Below are 23,991 nucleotides of genomic sequence, written 5' to 3'. Positions count from 1 at the left end.
TGTAGTTTAAAAAGTTTTTTGTAATTACGTTAAATAATAAGAGTAATTTCTCTCTGTGTAATAAGTGGTCAGTATTTGAAAACTTAAACCTGTGTAACATATTTTTTGTGTTTTTACTTCACAGATTTAAAACCATGATTTAATTTTCTTGCAAATCAACAGTTTTATTAGAATATGCAAAGTTATACAAAGGTGCAAAGATTTGGAATGGAAATAAAAATGAATTGTCACATTATTTCTGTTGTCAGAACAGCAGACCACCACAGTCTGGAATATGTTCATCATCTCAATCCGTCATGATTAGCGTTACGGTTGCAGCTCGGTCTGAGCGCCGTGTTCTCATTGGCTGCTGCTGTTGAAGGTGTGTCTGTAGAAGATGTTGGTGTTGGCTGCGTAATCCATAGTTATGTTGGCACCTGATTTCTCCGCCCCGAGTCTGGCGCCGCCGAGGGCCGAGGACTGCCGCAAAACCAGGAGGCTGTAACCGCGGAAACGGCCTTTGAACTTGTCGGACGACGCCATTTTATCCAGGACCTCGGTGAACCCTGGTCAGAGACGGAGAGAAACCACAACTCAGACTTCTTCTTCACAGTGACTTCAACTCTTTCTACAGCTGCAGCTGCTTGTCGACACTGACCTGGCTTCAGGAACTCCCAGCTCTTCCACACTTGGCCCTCACACAGGATGGGCAGGCCCAGGTCGCCGCTCAGGAGAGGCTGCAGAGAGAAAGATGAGCAGAGATGGACAGAGTACTCCACCCCAGTACTTGAGTAAGAGTACAAATACTACTGGTCAAAATTAGTAGCTCAGTCGACATGTTACTCGAGTAAGAGTAAAAAAGTACTTGCTTTTAAAGGTACGCCACGAAACCGAAAGTAAAGAAACGCTGGTCAGCTCGCCCAGCATCTCCGCCACCACTAATAATAACAAAATAACGATAGAGACAAAACGATATATTTATCGAAAATGGGCCCGTTAACGAGTGTGGGTAGCGGAGATTCATCCACATTAACGTGAGACTTTTTTATAACCAAATAGAAACTCCTCGTTGTCCCTTTAAGTATCCAAAAGTACATGCTTTTAAATTTACTTTAAGTAAAAGTAAGAGTAAGAGTACATTTCTATTTTTTAACATCAATGAATTACTATAATTTTTTTCTAAATTAATTTAAGGACCTTTTAACTCTTGTTTCTGAGAATTAACTCTTTGAAACCACCTGCACTGATGTGCTGCTTTTTTTAGAACCACAATGTTATATAAAGCTGCAGAAACTGTGATGCGTTTCCTTCTATGATTATTATAGTATTTTAGAAAAAAAAAAAGGGGCGAACCTGAGTACTTTTCAGCCTTCCTAGAAATTAACTCGAGTAAAAGTAAAAATATTTGTCTTAGAAATGTATTCAAGTAAGAGTAATAAGTACCAAAGAAATCTAATACTCAAGTAAAGTACAAATCCTCTAGATATGTACAGTACTCAAGTAAATTTACTCTGTTACTGTCCACCACTGAAGATGAGGAGGTTTGGAGAAATTCAAATGAGTGATCACACAGCTTCGTATTGTGTGTATGTGTGTGTGTGTGTGTGTTACCTCTTGTGCTGCAGGTAGCACTGCTTCAATATGTTTGGCCAGGGCTGTCCCAGCCTGAGTGAAGACGTACTGACACAGAGCGTCTCCAGCCTCCGCACCTTCAACACAGTAACACATGGGTTCACTTTACTCACTAACATTTTGTTCTCTTTGCCTTACAGTGAGCAGGTGGTGGTGCAGCAGCAGCAGCAGCAGCAGCAGCAGCAGCAGCAGCAGCAGCAGCAGCAGCAGCAGCAGCAGCACCCACCTGCAGCCAGCTTCTTGGTGAAGGAGGCAAAGTGCGACTTCTGGAAGTTTCTGTAGAGGTGCGGCAGCATGCCCATCAGATCTGACACCTGGGGAGAGTCACAGGGTTGTGACAACATGATTGTTTATATCTATATGTGGTGATTCCCTGCTAGTCTTACTGGGGTCCACATTTAAAGCGATAGTTCAACATTTCGGCAAATTGGCCCATTGCCATAATCCCTATAGTTTTAACAGTAGATGCATTACCTTTAATTGTTGGTGCAAGCTATTTTTAGAACGGTGGAGCAGAGCCGTGAGCTGCTCAGAGCTATGCTACGGAGGCTAATGGGATTTCTTGGTTTCCCTCATCAAACTCATCAAATACACAATCCAACAACTCCAAAACGCTCTCCTGACCTGCACATTCACCACACTATGAGATAATATCCGAACGTTACAAGACGTAGTTGTTTTCGAGGTAAATTCATGAATCATGAAATTCTTGAAATACCTTACCCTGTCTAGTATGTACATGATTTCATATGATGATAGTTGATAAGAGCTGTGTGTGATCAGACCTGGAAGTGTTCCTCCATGGCTTTTCTGACATGTGTGACATCATGAGGGGGCGTGGCCAGATTGTCTTTGGCGTCAAACACCGTCTTCACGGCTAGATGGGCGATCCAGTACCCTGAGAGACAGAAAGACGAGTAAAAACTTTACATTCTGCATTTTGGTTGTCCGTTTGTGTTTGCACGTTGTCGTGGTTACCAGATCCCTCGTCGCCCATCATGTGCCCCCAGCCTCCACAGCCGATGTGCGAACCGTCGGGATTGACTAACTTGCAGTTGGAGCCGGTCCCTGTTATCACGACTACACCTCCTGCAGGACAGAAGAACAGAGTGGTGGGACATCCCATGAACACAACGATGGCTGAGTCTAATCAGGTCATAAAATATATGACTGTCCTACAGCCACACCTCAAGAGGGTAAAGTATCAACTGTCGCCCTGCTGGGACTCCTTAAGGAAATGATTTCAACTCTATATGTTACTTTCAAATGTAAATTTAAATAAAATGTGTTGCTATTAACATGTTCTATAGTAGGATATTACACTAAACATGGTTATTAATAAAACTATAAGACACTGATTGAATTTAGCCAACACACAAAAACACACACATACACATCTTACAAATGTAGTTTTGTGTGGAGGGTTGACAAAATACACAATAGAAAATGTTGGATCTTGTTACCACGATCGCTGGCGGTTGCCACGGCGCCGATAGCATCAGTGGTGATGAAGTAGTGCTGGCTGAGACTGGGGAAACTCTGCTTCATTTGAGTGATAATTCCTTCAATGGCGTCCTTTTGCTCCCCTCCACTCAGAGACATACCCTACACACACACACACACACACACACACAAAATCTGTGTTTATTTCTTCATCAAACACTTTCAAGAGGTCAATTAAAGTGTGTGTGTGTGTGTGTGTGTTGCTGACCAGTGAGCGCAGCGGTGTGTGTGGATCCAGGCCTGCCTCCACCTTGGCTCTCTGGACCATGTCGTTGATGGTTTCTATACATTTGTCCACTCCAACCAGCTGTGGACACACAACAACATCTTGCACTTTACATAGTAGACCTATGCATTTTTTCATATGTAGCCTACTGTACTTTTTCTTGGTGACCGTCAGCCTATCCACGGGGGCAAATTGTCCTTTTTTATTCTATCTATTGTATCTGTTTATTGATTGTCTTATTAACAAAAATGTTGTCTATTGTCTTATTGTCCTAAGTGTTCCTGTTGAGCTCTTGCAAATCCTTTTCCAATGTGGTCTCCTTCCACAAATGGCAAATGACTCTGACTTTTATACAATAATTTTTGTAGCCTAATATATTATGATCATATTATGATAATCACTCAAATTAAAAAAGAAAAACTCCACCTCATGCACTAAGGAAATGTATCAGGCACGTAGGAAGCCCATTGCTTTTTCTTTACCCTGCCCTTTCTTCATGTTTCATACATTTCTCTACTCTCTGCTCACCCAGTGGTTGGTGGATGGTCCATCGGTCTCTGCCAGGATCTTCCCATCTGCTGACACCAGAAGGGCCTTGGAGTGGGACCCTCCACTACAGACACAGGAGACAAACACACTGTTAATACATTTTCTTCTATTCATTTGTTGTTGGTTGATGTATTAACTCTTATTTATGCGGGTATTTTGAAATGCAGTGAAATAATTGAAGTATACAGCCTACTATATCTTTTAAAGTCAACTGTACATTTAAAGAAATGTTGCTAAACTCAAACCGATAGAGATCATGAGACCTGAAGCTGGAAGCTTCCTGGTGTCCCCCGGTCCGAGGGGACTGTCATGGTCACAATCAAACTCTACTGACACGGTCACTTTCATATGACGCCAGCGAGAAAACGAGTAACAGCACGAAACACACACAGACCTTCATTTATAACTCCTAAAAATACAAATAAAATAGTATTTAAATAGTGTATTTAACTTATTCTCACCCCTCGACTCCGCCGAACACTGATGCCATGTCTCAGTTCCTGTTTTGGTCCCGTCCAGCCAGTCAGTGCGCAGATATCGCGAGAACACAGTAAAGTTTCCATCTGCAATGTTAATTTATAACCAATAGATGGCAGTGGTGTTTCATTGTGTTTTCAAGGATGCAGCTTTTTAAATCACCCACAGATACATAGACTGTGGGATATGGTCATGTTTTGAGACAGTGGTCCCAAAATAAGTCAACTAATCCTTTATCTACAGGAGACCAGGTCTTTATCGGTTTTAAAAAGGACAACATATAGGCCTATGAATACAGTTTTATCAACAAAGTCTGAAGTAAAAGTGACTAGGCTACAGCCACCACCATATAAGACAGCCTATTGGACTGGTCTCACACCAACAATGACCAAGCACAAGTGTGTTGCATTGTGTTATAAAAAATAATACAGTGTCAAATACGACTTTTAAATGTAGTGAAAGAGAGGAAGATTACACTCAATAGCCAAATAAAAAAATATTCATTCAGAGGCCTACAACTACCCAGAAACCGCCTATGTACACAACACTCAAGTAAATGTATCCTACCGAAAGTGACTTTCCACCACTAAATATAGGCTACTCACTAATTTTATGATGCCTATATGTTAGAAAAATGAAAAACAGGACAAGAACAAAAGATAAAAGTTGTTGTTGTGGCCAATTACAAAAACCATTGTGGGTCTTGACTCATGGTCTAAAAATCCGTGCTCGCTGTCAAGAACAACACTGACAGAGATCTCTGCTGGCCTTCAAGCTGAAAACAGGAACATTTTGAAGTGAGCTGCCAGCAGGAGGCATCTGCAACACATTAATTTGGGGCCAGTTCCTCCTGCCAGCACGGGCTGCTTACAAAATACTATCATTCTGTGGCCAATCAAAAGTATTTTTCTAGTTAAAGTGAAGAGAAGTAGCCTAGGAACAGTGAATGAGCAGGCTGCTATTACAGCATCTCTCCATGAGGCTGGAAGCCCTGCTGTAAAGACTTGCAGTTTATTTAGCCTACAGTTGTAATCATTAACTGTTGTTCCGTCCATATATCATATATCATATCAGTCATATATGCTGTATTTGCATTAGAAAGTGCGTGTGTCAGAGCTGAAACCATCAGAGAAGTTACACAAGAGTGAGGAGGTGGGAGGAGAAGAGAGGAGAGGAGAGGAGAGGAGAGGAGAGGAGAGGAGAGGAGAAGAGAGGAGAGGAGAGGAGAGGAGAGGAGAGGAGAGGAGAGGAGAGGAGAGGAGAAGAGAGGAGAGGAGAGGAGAGGAGAGGAGAGGAGAGGAGAGGAGAGGAGCGGCTGACTGCGCTGCGCTGCGCTCACCACGCGCTGCTCACTCCTCCTGCAGGACACAGCTGCGTCAAGTGCCACACACTCTCCACACAACCGGATGTTGTCATTTAAAAAGTAAAATGCACATCTTGTCAACATCTGTCATCTACAACTTAATGCATATAATTAGATATTAAATATTTTCACTTTAGAACATTGTAAAATCCAGAAGCAGTACGGGTATAGCTGCAAATATATTTGCCAAAAATATATAATTTTACCAGGTGATAGGGGCATGTTACTGACAACGATATTACCAGACATAGCAGTCATTGAAAAATCATCTGAGTTAAATTTGGTGTCATTTTTCCCCCTTTACACTACTCTAACCCCCTATCAAATCATGAACATATTCAATCAAATTATTATTTTTTATTTGGGGTCGGGCTGGGCATTTAGTGAGGCTGAGCATCAAACAAAGCAGCTTTGGGAACCTGCCCTAAGAACCTCAAGTGAGGGGCCCATGGACTTATTATTATGGACTTCCTGGTAGCTGTATAAGTTGTTAAACTACCCAGCAATAAATCTGACCCGGATTTCAGGTTTCTGTTCGTCATTTGACTGACTGCAGACATGTTTGCCACTACATCAGCTGCTTTATAAATACATGTCTTAGCCTACTTATTTTTGTCTCTTTATTTTATTTTATTTTATCGCCATGGTTGCACTTTTTTGTTGCTTGATGGACCATTATGTTTGTTGCATCCGTCAATCTCTGGTGGACATTGCCATTTTTGATCAGTGTGCGAGCCTTTTCCTCCTGTTGCTCTTATAAATAAATGAAAAAATAAAATTAATATAGTATTATATAACATTTGTAATCTGTCCTACAGCAAGTTACCTCAAAATAATTAGGTTTACTGATGACCACTAATGTTAAAATAGGAAAATCACTGAGGATAGCCTACCACACAAGGTTCATTTGGCTCCTGGTTGGCCCTCAGTAATTAACCAAATAGATACATTTTCTCACTTGTTAATTTACAAGTTTTAGTTTAAATTAGTGTCTGTCACTGTTTTTAAATGTTAGTGTCACACACTAAAGCCCTACCCAGCGGTGTTATCCTCGCATGCAGGCTTTTATTGTGGAGGCGCTAACCGGAAGCGTGGTGTTATCTCTGTTGTGTGACTTCCAGCGGTCCAGCCCTGCAGGAGGAGTGAGCTGCGACAGATAGGCGACCCGCCGACAACATTTAGACATTATTAAAGTCGGTCGGGACCACCCAGACAGTGTTTGGAGCTTTTTCTACTCCCACCATGACACCGTTAACTGTCCGCCATCGTCACCGTGAACGCGTTCTGACGGCTGGGGAGCGGAAGTGAGTGAAGGGGAAGTTGTTTGGAGGAGAGAGGAAAAATTAAACCGCTCAAAAAAGAAAAAAAAAAAGTGATTATCTTCTGTCAAGTTCAAGTCCAATCTCGCCTTTCTGGGGGACGGGGACCCACGGAGTGTCAGTGGGCATGGACACCCACGTCAAAGAGGGACAACTTTATGTGCAGCATCAGAAGTTTGGAAAGGTAAGTCCATGAAGAAGCTGTGAGTGAGTGAGTGTGGTGGAGTGGCTGTGGCGTTGACAGAAATGACCCTAATGAAAAATCTCTGTAGCCAGGGGCAACATACATAATTCATGTTTTCATGATGCTGTATAATATTGAAATGATCAGATGGCATAGGGATAAAAGTTAAAACAGAAGTTTGTTAAGCAAGTTGTACATGAGGAACTGAAAAACTCCACGAGGCTCTGAAGTCAATCAAAACTAGTGCAGTTACTTCTCAGACATAGAAAAGGTTTCTGTGGAATACTGCACAAACACTGCAGCAGCTGAAGAACAAGTGCAACAAGTCTCTAAACAGTCACTGATGGCCATTGTAAACAGTTTTAGTCCTCGTAAAATTGATGTAAATGGTTGTAAAACACAATAGGAAAGTAGGCTATCATATCAGACAAATGAAACCGATTAATGTCAGCAGGTAAACACACTAATGCTCATAAAGATACCAACTGTTGATGTTTTGTTCACAGAGATGATAGTATCCCCTCCCATTGAGTTAAAAAAAAAAACTACTAATATGCTATTTCCATGTGTAAGCCAGAGGGGAGCACACAAATAAATAGAGCACACACTGGTGCAATTACAGACCAGTCACTGTGCCCAGTGTCTACAAGGAGAAACCTAGTGGAGAGGCAGAGAGAGGAAGCTATCGCTGCTGATCTGGCCTTGTTTTGATGTGGTGCTCTGGAGTAAAGCTGCCGTAGCCTCCATGTGTGTGTGTGAACGTTCATGTGGATGTGTTTATGAGCTGGTGAAACCCCCCGGTGAGCTGGTCCAAGTCCAGTCTAGGTGCAAAACAACAAGCTGAAGATAAAGTGAGGCAGAGAGAGGACGGGTCGGAGAGTTATTGAGTCTCATGATGAAAGCTGTAATATTGTTATCACCGTTGAAGATAACTTCCCACAATAAACACAACAAAAGGCTGCAAACCAGTGGAGTAGAGACAGAGCTGTAAAAGCTGAGACAGATCTTGGTGACAGATGTGCACATGCAGCTGCTGGACAGTCAGCAGACCACCTTTATGGTCTGTAGGAGGTCACATGGCAGCGCTGGCTTGGGCACTGCTAAATGTCAGTGATAACACCTTAGTGGGTGTGTGCTGCTGGTCTCAGGCTTGATCCTCCATGCTGCTCTGCCTTTTACTCCCAGAGCCCCACCGAGTAGGAGCTCATCGACTCCTTCAGATTTCTAAAGAGGGTCTTTGTCTCTCCGTCTCTATCTGGTCATATGACATGGGCCAACAAAATATTCTGGCCCCGCTTCCTGTCCTGAAATCAACCACTCCACAATAGATATTCATACTCGCCCCAAAACACACTTTCAATGCCTTTTATAAACAGTTTACAATAGAAAAGCAGCAAAACAAAACCTCCACATTCTCAAAAAAAACAAAAAAAACAAAAAACCTTATCTGTGCACAAGAGAGACCAGGGGCCGCCCAGACGTGGATGTGAACCTATCGGTGCAGAAATGAATAGAACAGGAAGTTGAGAGCTGGCTGATCTGAAAGTGTTGAAACTGGTGTGAGGTTAGCATGGCGCATTATGCAATCGTTAGTGCTGTCAGTGGACACACACACACACACACACACACACACACACACACGCTTGCTCACACTTGAGGCCCGTTTCCCACGTGCGTGTTCGGAAAATGTGACTCAAGAGCAGCAGCAGCAGCAGCAGCAGCAACGTCCGACCAGAGAAGATTCTGTTTCTGTTTCTAGCTGCTCTTTTTTTTTTTTTTTTTTACGACATGTCAAGTAATGGCCATTACCGAGCTATTACAACACAGACTGTTAGGAAGTAAACCACCCAACAACATCTGTCTTTCTGATATGAGCTGTGTCTGAGTTTCTTCTATTTCTCTGTTCCCTCTCTATTTCTAGAGCTAGAGGTGTAAAATTGAACCACCATCAATATTATTTTCTTTATTTTGATAACTCACTTGTTTGTAAGTTCTAAGCCCAGTTCAGGAAACACTGTATAAGGCAGTGTTTTTCAACCTTGGGGTCGGGACCCCACGTGGTGTCGCCTGGAATTCAAATGGGGTCGCCTGAAATCTGATAAAAATTACTGATAAAAATACATTTTTAACCAGTTACTTAAAATTATGATTAAAAACACCACACCCAATCTTAAACATGTATTCTATACTTTCACTTTCTCGAATATAAATTGAGTTCAAATAAAATGCAGCATATAAAAATATCTGATATTATATCCAACGCACACAGTAGATTGTATCCATGTCTGGCATTCATGCAATTTTTGAAACTCAATAAAAACCAATTTGAAATAAAAATATCTGAGCTGGCGCATCTTGATTGACGTCACAAATTTCTGGCGACCCCACGATCACGCGACTGCTTGAAATTTGTGATGTCAAAATGGGGTCACGAGCCAAAAAAGGTTGGGAACCACTGGTATTAGGGGACAGACATAAAAATGAAATGACAACACTTTAAAAAACTAAACTTTGCAGCATTTTATATGAGTGTAAACGGGGTCCCTTTGTTTTTTAAAATTCATTTCAAACTTTTGTAGCAAGATGACACACTGAGCTCTATGAACTTGGACACAAAGCCCTAGAAATGAAATGCATCATCAGAAAAAGTTGACAGCTGGTTTTCCTGTTTGTTATTTAGTCTTTTAAGTCTTAATTTGGTGACGTGAGTGATGAGTAGTGATGAGTGTTAACAGGAAGTAAGGGGAGAGGTGAGAGGTTTCAGGTCTCTAGACCACCAGGACGCCCCAGATACTAACAGCAGTCATTAGCTGCAACCTAACCACTAATTGCAGTATAGTGTAATGACTCTTTTAACACTGATATATGAATTGCTTCCAGCCATCTAAGACACTATAAACGTGTTTTAACAGGCAGTGACTCGCGTGTTTGTCCTGAGGGACGTAAACATCACAGGCACAGTTAGTGAGTCGTCTCTTAAATCAGAGAAATCTGAGAAACGATAAGCTGGGACAACCACCGCAGTGTTTCTGACTCCTCTCACACACCCCTGCAGCACACACAGACCCTCTTCTGAAGGTTAACACACACTTCATTACAAAGGTATTTGTGACATCTGAGGCACGGCCGTTTCAGCCAATCGCAGTCAACGTCTGAACGGCGTCGATGTGTAAAGCATGACAAATATTCGGGGGCCACGTGGAATGCCCTCTGAGCTGCAGTCGAGGGTTTTTTCTGAAGAATGCTGCTGAACTGAGCTTCTTCTGCTGTCGTGGCTCCAAGTTCAACATGTGACGCTGCCGTTTGATTTTATCTGGCGGTGAAAGCGAGCGCAGCGGAGCGAGTGTGATGGTGTTGGTGATTTGGAGGGAAAACATCTGTCTGTAGGTGTGTTTGCTTGTCCACCAGACCCAGCTCCAGGATGCTGCACCCTGCAGAGTGCTGCTGTTGGCATGGTTACAGTGTGGGAATGGTAAACTGAAGACATCTTCAGCTACCTGACTAGACAGGGTGTGTCAGGATAAGTAGAAATACACACCCTGGAGCTGCTAGGTTAATACAACAGTGTGTTATGTCTGAACTGATAATTACCTCATTGATTAATGGGATTGGATGTTGGAACATTTCTGCTTTTCATTAAAACAGACGGCCAATCAGACGCTGAGTCAGATTTCTCACCACATCAATTTAGTACAGAGAATTTTTAGCGCAAAGTATTTCTGAAGCAGTAACACATAGGAAAGTGTATCTATCTGTGTGCGTACATACAGTATAGGCTATACATGTGCATGAGTAAGTCTGACTTTGCTCTAACGTGTGATCTGAACACATGGTTAGGAGCTGTGTCCTCCCCCCTCCTCACTGGCTGTTGGACAGTAAGACCAGGGAACAATCCATCCCATTGTTAACACGTCTTCAGAGACCATAGGCCGATCTTCTGGTTTTGTATGATCAACGGATAATCGAGCATTTTATATTTTCACAAGCCAATCGGTGAGATCTGTGTGCAGACATTAGAACATTTCAATAGTGCTGGTCTGCTTATCATTCGTTCCCACACTGCTTATCGTTTCCTCCTCTTATCGAGCCTGATTTCCATTTCCGGTGGATCATTCAAGCAAGAAAAGAAACAACAATATGTGGTAAGCAAAACCACCCGTCTCCAGCAGATTAAATATGATCAATATTATACTGATTAAGACGTTTAATGTTTGCTGGTTTTTTTTACGCAATTTGAATGTGACTTTCTCCATAATATACATAATGAAGGAAGATGAGAACTTGAAGGCAGAATCATTGATCAGCTGATCAATAAAAAATGAACTGGCAGTAAATGTGATAATTTATGATGAATAATAATTAATGACTGCTTCCTGCTTCTCCAGACTGAATATCTACAGGTCGAAGTTAAACAAAACAAACTTTTTGAAAATATTTCAACAAGAAAACTATAGGGTAATTAATCAGAACCAAATAATCAATAATCTCACAGCAGCAGTATGTTACACTTCAAGTCAGAATGTAGCACAGTTTGTGGTCTGAGTGACGTCATCGTCTTCCAGCCCTCAGTCTGTGTGGACGTCAGTACTTAGATAATATGAGGCTGGTTGAACTCGACTGGTGTTGCATCAACGTAGAAGGTGATCTTATATTACGTAAGTGGATTTTTTCAGAGATTCAGAGAATCTAAGACTCATTGCTGTCATTTCATTAATATTTGAGCTCTGTCTCAGTTTTGGTTCATCACTTTCAGGTAGTCAAAAAAAGAAAGAAAGAAGAAACCTGTTACTCCAATTTATTTTGCAGACACAGATGAGGATGAAGCTGAGAGCAGCGTAACTCTGGTCAATGATCTCTCTTAACACGCACACACACACGCACACGCACACGCACACGCACACGCACACACACACACGTTTGTATGGCTATCTTTGTGAGGACACTCACTGACATAATGTTTCCCTAGCCCCTTACCCTAACCTTAACCATCCAAAACAAATGCCGAACCTTAACCATTACTCTTAACCTAACTTAAACCTAATTATAATAGCCTGGTTATTATAAAGTCTTCACCCTCAAACAGCCCTTGGAAGGACCGGCCAAAATGTCCTCACTTTACAAAATGTCCTCACTTTGATGGTTTAAAACTAACTGGTCCTCACATGTATAGCTGGACAAGTACACACACACACACACACACACACACACACACACACACACACACACACACACACACACACACACACACACACACACACACATATTGCTCCTGCATGTGTCTCTGAGGTCAGGCTGTGGCCAGTGGGAACATGGCTGAGTGGTTTGGTTAAATAACAGTGACGGTGAGGGTGGATAAATGTGCCCACACTTAGATACATATTATTATCATGTTCTAATAATTTAAACACTGGGATCGTTTAATCTTATTCTAAAATACGTAACAAGATCTTAAAAACAACAAAACCCGATGATGTGAATTAATTAAAAAAAAAAGATCAGTCCAAACAAAAACAACTTTGAGGCTCTGACAGAAATAGTATCATCACTGTTGTGTGTACAAAATGAATTTGCAAGAAAAACCCAAACCACCGTGATGTCACCGTCTGTGTTGAAAGGCAGAAAGAACAAACACACCGAGCCTGAAGGCCAGCCATGGTTTTACTAAATACTACTGGATGATGCATGATGGACGTCACTCCTTGTATTTACATTCTTCCTGCATTGTAGAAAACTTCCACCTGCTCACAGTCGTGTTAAAAGAGGACAGAAGAAGTAATGTTGCCGTTGTTTGAGCTCTTTTTGGTCTCAGGTCTATTTTAAAGTGCACATATAGGTCAGTGTGACACAGTGACACGGAAGGCCGTGTCCTGTTTGAGCCGTGAAAAGGAGAAACACGAGCGCACACATGCTGTTGTATCACAGCTGAGTGAACAGGCAGGACATCAGGGAGGAAGTGTCTCTCCCTCCCTGTCATGATCCTTTTTGCATAATTTCCACTCAGTGTATTAGTGGATGATAACGCTCTGTTGCCTTATATGGAGCAGTCGCCTCACGTGCAGGCACACACACACACACACACAGACATACTGACCATACTGCAAGAGGGGTTAGTGTTACACCCTGTTTATGTACGCTGATCCAAAAGAGTCATTGTGTGTGTGTGTGTGTGTGTGTGTGTGTGTGTGTTCGTGCACTTGTGCAGCAACAGATGGTCCAGAATGGATCAAGGGAATTTTTAAAAAACAAAACAATAGAAACACATGCATGTACACATCTGTACATGCACGCAACCACAGAGACACACCTGGACACAGAAGAAGGAAGCAGACAAAATCCCGCGTGATGACGGTCCCACGCATTTCCTGTCCTTTCTGCCAGCGGGTGTGTGTGCTAGAAATTGATGAAGCGGGCTGCCGTGCACGTCAAAGCCTCTGTTCTCGTCCTCTCTTTGTCATTTCTGCTTTCACACGTTACGCCGTGAAATTAGGAAGAAATAATAGTGGAGAGTCATAACTGCGGGTTAGATGTGTGATCATGCAGCCTGTAGCTGCTGCCCTGTGGCTGCACTTTTATCAGAGCCACCATGCAAATACAATAATTATACCTTCCAAATGAATCTCTTGACGCCTGTTCTCATGCTGTGTAGAGGTCAGGTTCATCAGCGGTGGCAATTAAAAAATGTGCATTAGTTTACGTTTAAATACTGCACATACAGGAAGAATAGTTACACTTTGATGAAGTATTTTCACTTATTTAACTTTAACTGTACTACATTTTATCCTTTTTACTCTGCTCCATTTATTTGCATTTCATTTGCCAGCTTTAGCTTTCCTGCAGATTAAGCAAAACAAAAGCTCCGGCTCCAGAAAAAACTATTTTCATAGATGAAGCAGCAGCTCTGTGTTGCTTTCTTTCACCATTGACTACTGAAGGAAAACATGTGGACGCTGCCTCCAACACTATCAGAGCTGTTGTTTGCTGTCGGAGCATGACTAACACTGGCAGGCTGGTCTATGTAATCGTTCACTTGAGCTGGAATATCTCAGCAGTTATGCAAATAGAAACACATCTATTTATATGTTGTATCTTAAAGGTCCAGTGTGTAATTTTTTTTTTTGGCAAAATCTGAATATACTACCAATGAATATATTTGTAGAAGTTTATAATCGCTATAAAATAAAATCTGCTTGGTTTTCACAGCCTTATAATTCTTCTTCTATGTATCCACCTTTTTCCGAAGATGAAAAACGTAAGCCGGTTTTGCTCTTCCGGTGGAATTTTATGTTTACGTTTCCATGGTTTCGGTAGTTGCGGTAAATGCATGGATTTATTTTTTATTTTTCAATGAAAATCTGTAAAACGCATGGATCATCACAGCAGCTTTTAACAGTGGATATCACACAAACTGACATCCGTGTTAAAAGCCAGCGTTAATAGATCCATGCGTTTACCGCAACTATGACAACGACTGAAAACCATGGAAACGTAAATGTACAATTCCACTGGAAATGCAAAACCGGCTTCTGGTTTTGACCATAGATGACGTTCAGAAACTTGTGGATATATAGGCTACATAAAGCAAAGGTCTTGCTTAGAGAGTGTCGCCATGTTTGTACGAAATGGAAAATCCAGCCAACCAGAGAGCACGTTTCTAGAGTTTATTAGAATTAATAAATAGATAAATAATAGAATCGTAATGCTAAGATGTCACTGTTTTCCCCTCATTTTACACACTGGACCTTTAATGGATTTCTGTATTTAGACACGCTGTTTAGTGAAGTTAAGAATTTTATCATTTGATTGTAAAGCTTATGAGTCATGTTCCGTTAACCAGTAGATACTCACTAGTATCAGTTTGTTAGTTTGCTGTGTTTCAGTCACTGGGTCAGAAGCGCAGGATGCGTTCAGGGACCTGCGGTTGAGCTGTCGTGTTTCTTCTCTGTAAGATGGATTTCCTCGCTGGTTGAGGGATTTTTGTTCAAACTGCTGACCTTCCTGTCTCAGGCTCAGCGCTCTGACCGTCAGGCAGAATCTGTGAATGTAGGGGAAAACACAAACACACATATGGCCGAGGTGAAGCATAGTGTGATATGGGGCAGTTATAAAAACGCACACACACAGAAATGTCCACAGGGCACAAGGGATGACGGGGACTTCCCCAATATGTTCTTCTCCTTTGTCCCACGCTGTTCTACCGTATTTACAAGTAAACTCATTTCTACAGGAGTGATTGTGCACCGTTTCACATGTAGCGTGTCATCGTGTCCATTCTTAGCCGCCGAACATCTGGGGTCCAGCACACACACACACACTCCCGCTGTGCGTCTTATTGTTCGCCGTTGTGTCATATTGTCCGTTCATGTCCGTGTCTGGTCCCTGAGGAGGAAGAGCTCATTGTTTGCTCTTCCTCCTCTCTGCTGTCACCTAGTTTGGAACCAGGTCATATTTTTAACCTGTTATGGGCCACGGCACATTAAAGAGAGGTCAACAATGCACAATATAGTGGATATTTATTACACAGAAGTGGCAATAAAACACAGCTTTATGATCAAAACTCAGGGAATGAAAGAGAATAATATATTATACGGTAACTTCAGGTTAAGCAGTAAATATCTGATCTGGGTTAATTTGAATCTTTTAAATTCATGTAATTACTCACATGTGGTTTTTTTTCTTAAGCTGGTTTAGTGGTTGCATTTAACTTTCTCTTATTTGGATCAAATTGTAAAAAACCAGACCAGCACATGTTTTGATTTTTGGGGGTAATGGTTCTTTTCTCTGTGCAGTGATGACTCATGCTGTAACTGAATGTAGAGGAAACATTGGTTTGTGCAAAAGATCTGAGTCAAACTGCAGGAGATTGATCACCACATGCCTCCTACATGAAGCCTCAGTCAGCAGAGCAGAAGCAGGAGAAAGACCCAGAGACGGCGTTTTTTGACTCACTTCGTCTCCCGACTTCAAACGTTCACATTTCCTTTTCTCTCTATTCATCCAGTTTTGATTGCTCGTACCTCGTATCTGCACCTTGTCCCGTATTGCCCTCGCAACAAACCCACATGCAAAAATGTCTTCCCCTCCCCAGAGAGAGGTGAACAGGCCAGAGTCACATTTTCTGTTTCTGTTTTCACCCTCTTCTTTTTCCTGCCATCCTCTTCCATCCTCTGCATTTCCCTTGCAGTGTTTTCTATTTTCAGTTTTAGTTTATCTTCAGAGATTTTGCGTATGAGTCCGAAACCTCTCGGTTCTTTTTTTGAATCTTGAGGGGCGTGATCAACGGTCGCAGACCAAATTATCTCTGGACGCAGCTGAATAGTCCTGCAACCAATCAGAGCAAACATTTTGTGCTGTGGTGGTTTCCTGTTTGTCTTTTAGTGAAAATAAAAAGACCATCCAATTTGTTTATTGGTCTCACACTGCTATCTGTCTGTCATCTTATCAAACCCTAACCACTGTAGACAGATAGTTGTGATTGGCCCAGCCTGGCTCAGGACGGCTGAACATCTGTCTGACATCTGTCTGAGGGGTCCAGGATGATCTGCAAGAGTGAATAAACATGAGCTTTAAGAAAAGAATGAACACAAAATAATAAATGATCTACAAAAGCAAACTAGAAAGAGGAAAACATTTAAAAAATATATATGCATTTGAAATAAGAAAACTAAAAACTATCCAGATAAACAAAGACAAGAATAAAATCAAGAGGAAAAAGTCAGATTTTCATACATTATAATCTCTCAAATTAAGGAACATCAAATCAAAGGGAAAAAAGAGTTGTGCTTCTCTGCAAATCTTTGAAAGTCCAATATTTGCCCGTCTTTTAGCTCCATTTTTGGTCTCCACCATCTCCTGAGGAAAATTGTCCTCCACAAACCACCAGATCACTTTGCGTTGTCTGCTTTTAGTGCTGGGCAGCTGGTGCATTGTGGGTTTTCACTGAAAGCAGCTGAAACAGGTCTCTGTGTTAATATTTTGCCTATCTAACTGTGATTTCTTTCTCTTTCATTCATCAGAAATGGAAGAAGAACTGGTTCGTCCTGTACCCCGCCAGCCAAAACGGCATCGCTCGCCTCGAATTCTTCGACTCGCCGTCGGGTGGAGGCGGCGGAGGGGGCGGGGGCACGGGAAGCGGGACCAATGAGAAAACCAGGAAGCTGGACAAGAAGATCATCCGCTTGTCCGAGTGCATTTCCATCCTGCCGGCGCTGACCGAGAGCTGCCCCAAAGACAACATGTCGGCGTTCTGCGTGGAGACCAACGACAAGACCCACGTGTTCGCTGCGGAGAAGAACACGGCCAAAGACTGGATGGACACCATGTGTGACATCGCCTTTCAGGTACGGACCGATGTCAGTGTGCTCACTTCATGGTGCAGAGTTTGCAGCAAGTGACTGAGACGTGGGTGGACGTGTGAAGTGCAAACTTTTCGTTGCATGTTTTAAATGTGTTTGGTCAAACTAAAATAGACTCTCTGCTCTGTGATGTGTTTGTAGTTCTCTAAGTTTGGTAAAAAAAAAGAAAAGAAAAAAGAAGAAGCTGAAGAGCTGCTGCTTTAGGTTTAGTTTTCCACTGGGGTCCATGTTTAATTCTCTTTGTTTGGATGTGTTTGCATCAGTCTTCCAAAATTTCCCACATGCCCCTGGAGTGTCGTCGCGGGCCACGATGTCTATTGCGTGCACTCGCGCACATATTCACATAACACACACTCGCAGAGAGGAAGCCAGAGGGAGTTTCCAGGAGGAGGACTCCATCCGCTTCACTCTGTGGCACACACACGCACAAACCCCTCCAACTCTTTATTCTTTTTCTCTTTCCTTTAAAGGGATAGTTTAACATTTTGGCAAATTGGCCTATTGCCATAATCCCTATAGTCATAGCAGTAGGTTTGTTACCTTCAATTGTCGGTGCAAGCTATTTTTAGAACAGCGGAGCAGAGCCACGAGCTGCTCAGAGCTACGTTACGGAGGCTCATGGGATTTCTTGGTTTCCCTCATTAAACTCATCAAATACACAATCCAACAACTCCAAAACGCCCCAAAAAGTTGTGACCTGCACATTCACCACGCTATGAGATAATAACAGAACGTTAAGAGACGTAGTTGTTTTAGAGGTAAATACAGAGACTGCTTGCTGAAAAACCTCCCCCAATGGGAACGCGCATCAGTGGTTTTGCATGAATTTACCTCGAAAATAACTCTGTCATGTAACGTTCTGTTATTATCTCATAGCATGGTGAATGTGCAGGTCACAACTTGTCCACCAGAGCGTTTTGGAGTTGTTGGATTGTGTATTTGATGAGTTTGATGAGGGAAACCAAGAAATCCCATTAGCCTCCGTAGCGTAGCTCTGAGCAGCTTGCGGCTCTGCTCCGCCGTTCTAAAAATAGCTTGCATCGACAATTAAAGGTAACAAACCTACTTCTAAAACTATAGACTATAGGGATTATGGCAATTGGCCAATTTGCCAAAATGTTGAACTATCCCTTTAACTTGTCTCTCTCTGGATCCACTCTGTCTGTTTAATGGCCAGTTCCTCCAGCTCTCCTTCACCCACAGAAGAAACTCCTGCATGTCACATGACAAACACAAATGATCTACTTCAACATTAACTCTATGACAGCTGGTTAATGATCAGTCTCTGTGCATGTGTGTGTTGAAAGGGAGGAGGTGGCAGCTGCAGCAGTACCACTGCAGATGCTAATGGAGGACCCCAGGACCTGCAGATGGCTGAAAACCTCATCTACTACTCCAGAGAGGAAGGTAAGGACACCAAACAGTTGCAGGACAGACGACTGATAATCATCAACCAGGAGAACTCATTTCCCCGTCTTCTCTTTTCAAGTGAACGAGTTTTGGGTGAGCGTCCAGCGCACCGAGGCGTCGGAGCGCTGCGGGCTGGCGGGGAACTACTGGCTGAAGGCCGAAAACGACGTGTTGATCCTGAAGGAGCCCAAGACCAAGAGGAACGTCCTGGTGTGGCCCTACAAGCTGCTGAGGAGATACGGCAGAGACCGGGTAGGTGACGGACGGGACAGGAAGACGCCTCTCAAAGGAGAAATGACAAAACGTCTCCTCTTCTTCTGACGAGCGCAGAGAGAAAGGGGAAGTTCGCTGGGTTCAGTTTTAGCACAGAGACTGCAACAATTGATCAGAGTTAGGAAGTGCACAGAACGTTTTTAGTAGCGGTGAGTGCACATGTGGTCAGAGGGCTCATGGTAGAGATATTGAGCTTTACAGTCTGAGGTTTTTTTTGTGTTGAGACCAGGATCTGAAAATGACTGGTGACCTTTTATAGAGGGGGAGATAATTCATCTGCATGCGGTGTTTATTTATGCTTTTGTCAAGACTGATAGAAGTTCAAAAGATGCAGCTTCTTTGATGTGCACGCTGTAGTGAAGGGTGATCAAACCACACAGAAAGGGTAAGCAGTGAGGCAGAAATATACATACACTGATGAAACAGAGAAGTGAAGTTCAGTGGAAAAAAACGAAGCAAGAGTCCTTTAGTGCCAAGACAAATGATAAATGAGCGATGACTGGAAAAGAGCACAGGAACCTCTGTGACCAGCTTCCATTACTTCAGCCCCGTTCTGGCATCTCAGACACCTCAGTTTATATTCAGTAAGTCACACCAGCCTGGACGCATGTGCAACGCTGTCTCTTATTTGTGTCCGTTTCCTCTTCCCTCTGTCTTCAGGTGATGTTTTCTTTCGAGGCGGGGCGACGCTGCGACTCGGGCCCCGGGAACTTCACCTTCGAGACCAAGCAGGGCAACGAGATCTTCACGCTGGTGGACCAGGCCATCCAGTCCCAGAAGGCCCTGGCCGAGGAGCGCCACCTCAGCCTCAACTTCGACGCCGACTGCCCGGCGTCGCTGCAGCACATACGCAACGCCTGCGTGGCGGCGGCGGGGAGCGGGGGCGACAGCAGCAGCTGCAGCAGCCGCGAGGCGGACGGGGATTCTGGCGGCAGCAAACCGGGGTCGGCCGACGGAGTGCTCGGGAAGAGGGAGGTGGGAGACGGAGGAGGAGGAGGAGGAGGAAGAGGGCAAGGAGGTGGAGCAGCAGGACTTAAAGGCAGGAGTTTACCAGACCCACCAGCCATGTTGGGGGTGTTACCAGGGGGAGGGACCCCTCCTCGTTCCCCCAGGGGGCAGGGGGCGGGTAAAGGTGTTTTGTCGGGTGATGATCAGGTGAGTCTGTATTCTGAACCGGCCGACTCGGTCCGACAGCCTCTGCTGAGCTCTGATTGTCTCTACTCGGACCCGGTGGACAGCATCAAGTGCCAGAACCCGGCCAGCCCCCCGATGCCCACCCCACGCGTCCGGCCGGTGGGGGACGAGTCGTCGCCGGGCGGCGTCCAGGGGGACAACCACAGGAAGCCGCCGGACCTGTACTCGCACGTGTACGACCGGATCAGCCTGGAGCTGAACCAGAAAACCAGCGCTCTGAGTCTTAACGGGGCGACGGGGGGAGGGAGGGGAGGAGGAAGAGGAGCGAACAGTAACAGGCGCCCCCCCGGGGGCCAAGCGGAGGGGTCCTCCTCCCCTCCTGCTGCGCTCCCCGAGCACATATACGATGAGCCGGAGGGCTGCGCCAAAGGCAGCACCAGCCTGCCTCTGAGTTTAGGGATGACCATCTACGACGAGGCCCGCTTGGACGTGGTGCCCCCGTCGGGACCGGAGGGGACTTACAACACCCCCTCCCTCGGGAAGTCCTCGGAGCCCCACAGACACTCCCCCCCGCAGCTGGGGCCGGGCCGCGGCGCCCCGCAGCCTCCCAGGGGGCCCAAACCCGTTACCTTCCCCAAACCGGGAAGGGGCGTTTTCGGTCGGAAGGAGCCGGTGCCGCTGCCTCCAGGGAAACACGGAGGTCCTGGCAGTAATGTAAACAACAACAACAACAACATCTGGGGGGGAGGAGGAGGAGGAGGAGGGGGAGAGGGGAGGGAGCTGTACAGCAGAGTGTCCAAACAGAAGCCTCTGCCTGCTAACTCGTGGTTCAGCCAGCACCACCAGGGGGCGCTGCGGTCGCCCGACATCATCTACGACAACCTGGGAGACATCTGACGTCTGGAACGACGAGACGTTCGCTGACTTCTTTTATAAAGAGGAGAGAAGGACGTCGACGCCTTCATCCCTGCAGTTTTTGCGAGGACTAAGCACATTTTCTGGTTCCCCGTCCGCGGACTGGAATAATTATTTGAGACAGTGGATTCATTTGGAGTGGATTAGCTCACAGCTCTGAGAAAAACCACATCATGACTGCATTCTGTGCATCTATTGTAGGGCCACCCTCTGTGTGTGTGTGTGTGTGGATTCGAAAAGGAGAGAGAGTGAGTGTTTGCATGGTCAAAACCATAATTGGTGTACCAAGCCACAGTGTGGTTGGAGCCAGGCACTTCGCTATAATGTACACACACACACACACACACACAGGCCCAGTATGAGTTGCCAACAGGACCTGGGCCTGCAGGCTTGACTTTAACAAGCTGAGAGAACGGCCTGGCTCCTCTGGTCTGAACAGTCTGCCATGCTTATGAAGTGACTGGGAAACATGTCTTTGCACTGCTGCTTTTCCGTTTCTCTGCGATGTGAGACAACGTAACAATGAGGGGATGTTGTCCCACCGGTGTGGAGGAGTTCCACTGAAATAAACTGGAATTACTTTTTGTTTTCTGGACTGATCGATTATCTATAACCCCGGCAACACAGGGAGATGTTCAACTTTTTTTCAGCCCAGGACACTAATATGCAACGTGGCTGCAATTTTCAGGATCCACTAAATGGAAAAAACATTGTTGCTACTGTTTTGAAGGAAGGTGGGACTTTTAAAGACCCCGTCTGGGTCTGGGAAACAGACACACATGGCTCATGAAGGGGTCGTAGGGTCACATGGTCCTCATGGGGCCGGCACAAGATAATATTATTGAATCCTTTGTGTTTCTGTGTACAGATAAACTAAATATCAAACTAATCAATCCCATGCAATGTGTCAATACTGTATGTGTCACAAACAGCTGTGCTGTCTGTAAGTAGAACTAATAATAAATGTGGCTCAGAAAACCAGTTTCTCAGTCGTGGATCTGTGAAGAGCAGAGCTGCATCACTGCTTCCCCTCACCACCACCCAATCAGACACAGTTTCATTTTATTTTGTGTCTTTAAAAGACTTTTCTGTTCTGGAGTGAACGGGACAGTGAAACAGTCTGACCTCATCCTCCACCTCCCTCCCTCTGCCACGCTCTGTTTTTGTTGTTTCACTCCGTTTCCAACCACTTAATCACACCGTTAAAGTGGAGCTGCGAAAAACGAAACAAAGACTCTCTTTCTTACTTTCTTGTCTTTCTTACTTCCTCTCTCCCTCCCTCGCGTTAATGCTGTTGTTTGGTTGCCGTGGCGACAGGTAACGGCGACTGGTTTGTGTCGGACACGCCGTGCATTTCAACTGCGGAGAGAGGGAGACAGATACGGTTAGAGGAGGCAGCAGGAGCACACAGGATGGAGGGAGGAGAGGAGAGGAACGGAGGGAAAGTGTGGGTGGTTATCCAGAGCTGAGGAGGAGGAGGAGGAGGAGGAGGAAGGAGGGACGAGAGTGAGTCAGAGAAGAGATGAAAAAGATGCTGACAGGATGAATGCTGGCTAGATGAACCTGTCTGTGTCTGGTTGGCTCACAGACAGGTACAGACTGTTCCCTTCACTGCTGCTCTTTATCCCCGTCATCCCCATTTATCCCCCTCTCTCTCTCTCTCTCTCTCTCTTTATTTCCCCACCTGCTGCTGGACAACCTTCTGCACAGGAAACTTCTCCAAAAGTGACTGAATTGCATTTGGAGGGTAAATTTCCTAACTCTGTCTCTGCCTCCCCCCCTCCTCCTCCTCCTCCTCCTTCCCCCTTCCTCTCTTTTCTTTCAGACCGAGCAGGGGAAGAAAAACAGAGCGAAAGAGAGCGACGACAAACTTCTGTCTTTCTCATTAAACTCCAGGTGAACTCATTAAAAAAGAAAAAAATGAAAAATGAAAAAAGAAAAACACAGGCACAGTGGGGAAAGGGCACACACACACACACACACACACACACACACACACACACACACACACACACACAGTACCATGTTCTCATGCTGTGGCCGTTTGCTTTTCTCACGGTTCAGCACTTCCCTGTTGGAATATCCAAAACAAGTTGTTTACACATTGTCACTGTGTGTGTGTGTGTGTGTGTGTGTGTGTGTAAAACATTTTGACCAAGTTCTGGTCATAAAGTGAACTGCATGTGTCTGTGAGAGTGAAACCTGTAACTGCTCCTTTAGTGGCTGATGACCTGAGGTGACTTCTGCTCTTAGAAATGATTCAATAAAAACTGTTTCGTACGTAATCACACACACACACACACACACACACACACACACACACACACACACACACTGGAGTGACTGGAATATTCAACATTGTTTCTCATTCACCACACTTACATAATTTATTACTGTAAAAAGATGATGGGGATTCACTGTGTCCAGTTAAAAATATAATTACTGTGAATTTCTATGTTTCACTGAGTGTCTGGTTGTGGTTTAAAAACTTGTCAACTTTAAAACAACTTAAAGGGATAGTTCAACATTTTTGGCAAATTGGCCCATTTCCGTAATCCCTATAGTTTTAGCAGTAGGTTCGTTACCTTTAATTGTTGGTGCAAGTTGTTTTTAGAACTGCCCAGCCGAGCGGCGAGCTGCTCAGAGCTACGCTAGTGGCTAATGGGATTTCTTGG

The 23,991-nt window shown here is 44.2% G+C and overlaps 2 protein-coding genes across 2 annotated transcripts; one reads left to right on the top strand and one right to left on the bottom strand.

Moving 5' to 3' along the window:
* Positions 1-142: 142 nt before the first annotated feature.
* On the bottom strand, positions 143-4,402 carry nagk (N-acetylglucosamine kinase). Its single transcript, XM_085759665.1, has 10 exons — positions 4,351-4,402; positions 3,869-3,953; positions 3,323-3,421; positions 3,075-3,216; positions 2,590-2,700; positions 2,397-2,509; positions 1,838-1,925; positions 1,591-1,688; positions 638-716; positions 143-545 (listed from the first exon to the last, which is right to left on the bottom strand). Exons 1-10 carry the CDS (start codon positions 4,377-4,379, stop codon positions 340-342), a joined length of 1,050 nt encoding a protein of 349 aa, XP_085615791.1. The 5' UTR covers positions 4,380-4,402; the 3' UTR covers positions 143-339.
* A 2,420-nt stretch (positions 4,403-6,822) lies between these two features.
* On the top strand, positions 6,823-22,295 carry dok1b (docking protein 1b). The gene is made up of 5 exons (XM_085759077.1): positions 6,823-7,232; positions 17,246-17,569; positions 18,892-18,991; positions 19,074-19,246; positions 19,928-22,295. The coding sequence occupies exons 1-5, from the start codon at positions 7,176-7,178 to the stop codon at positions 21,296-21,298; spliced, it is 2,025 nt and encodes a 674-aa protein (XP_085615203.1). The 5' UTR covers positions 6,823-7,175; the 3' UTR covers positions 21,299-22,295.
* The last annotated feature ends 1,696 nt before the right edge of the window (positions 22,296-23,991 follow it).

Source organism: Trachurus japonicus, chromosome 18, assembly GCF_045865225.1.
Source record: "Trachurus japonicus isolate A0001 chromosome 18, Traja_1.0".
Taxonomy (NCBI): Eukaryota; Metazoa; Chordata; class Actinopteri; order Carangiformes; family Carangidae; genus Trachurus; species Trachurus japonicus.
This window is presented reverse-complemented; position numbering and strand designations above follow the sequence as displayed.

What these genes read in the sequence shown, in the direction of transcription:
- nagk (XM_085759665.1), bottom strand. Translation starts at nt 4,379, where the DNA reads ATGGCATCAGTGTTCGGCGGAGTCGAGGG. An exon ending in CCATGGAGGAACACTTCCAG is followed by an intron (nt 1,926 to 2,396) that starts GTCTGATCACAC and finishes GACTCTCCCCAG; the next exon opens with GTGTCAGATCTGATGGGCAT. An exon ending in TGCTACCTGCAGCACAAGAG is followed by an intron (nt 717 to 1,590) that starts GTAACACACACA and finishes TTCTCTCTGCAG; the next exon opens with CCTCTCCTGAGCGGCGACCT.
- dok1b (XM_085759077.1), top strand. Translation starts at nt 7,176, where the DNA reads ATGGACACCCACGTCAAAGAGGGACAACTTTATGTGCAGCATCAGAAG. An exon ending in AGCATCAGAAGTTTGGAAAG is followed by an intron (nt 7,233 to 17,245) that starts GTAAGTCCATGA and finishes TTCATTCATCAG; the next exon opens with AAATGGAAGAAGAACTGGTT. An exon ending in CTACTACTCCAGAGAGGAAG is followed by an intron (nt 18,992 to 19,073) that starts GTAAGGACACCA and finishes TCTCTTTTCAAG; the next exon opens with TGAACGAGTTTTGGGTGAGC.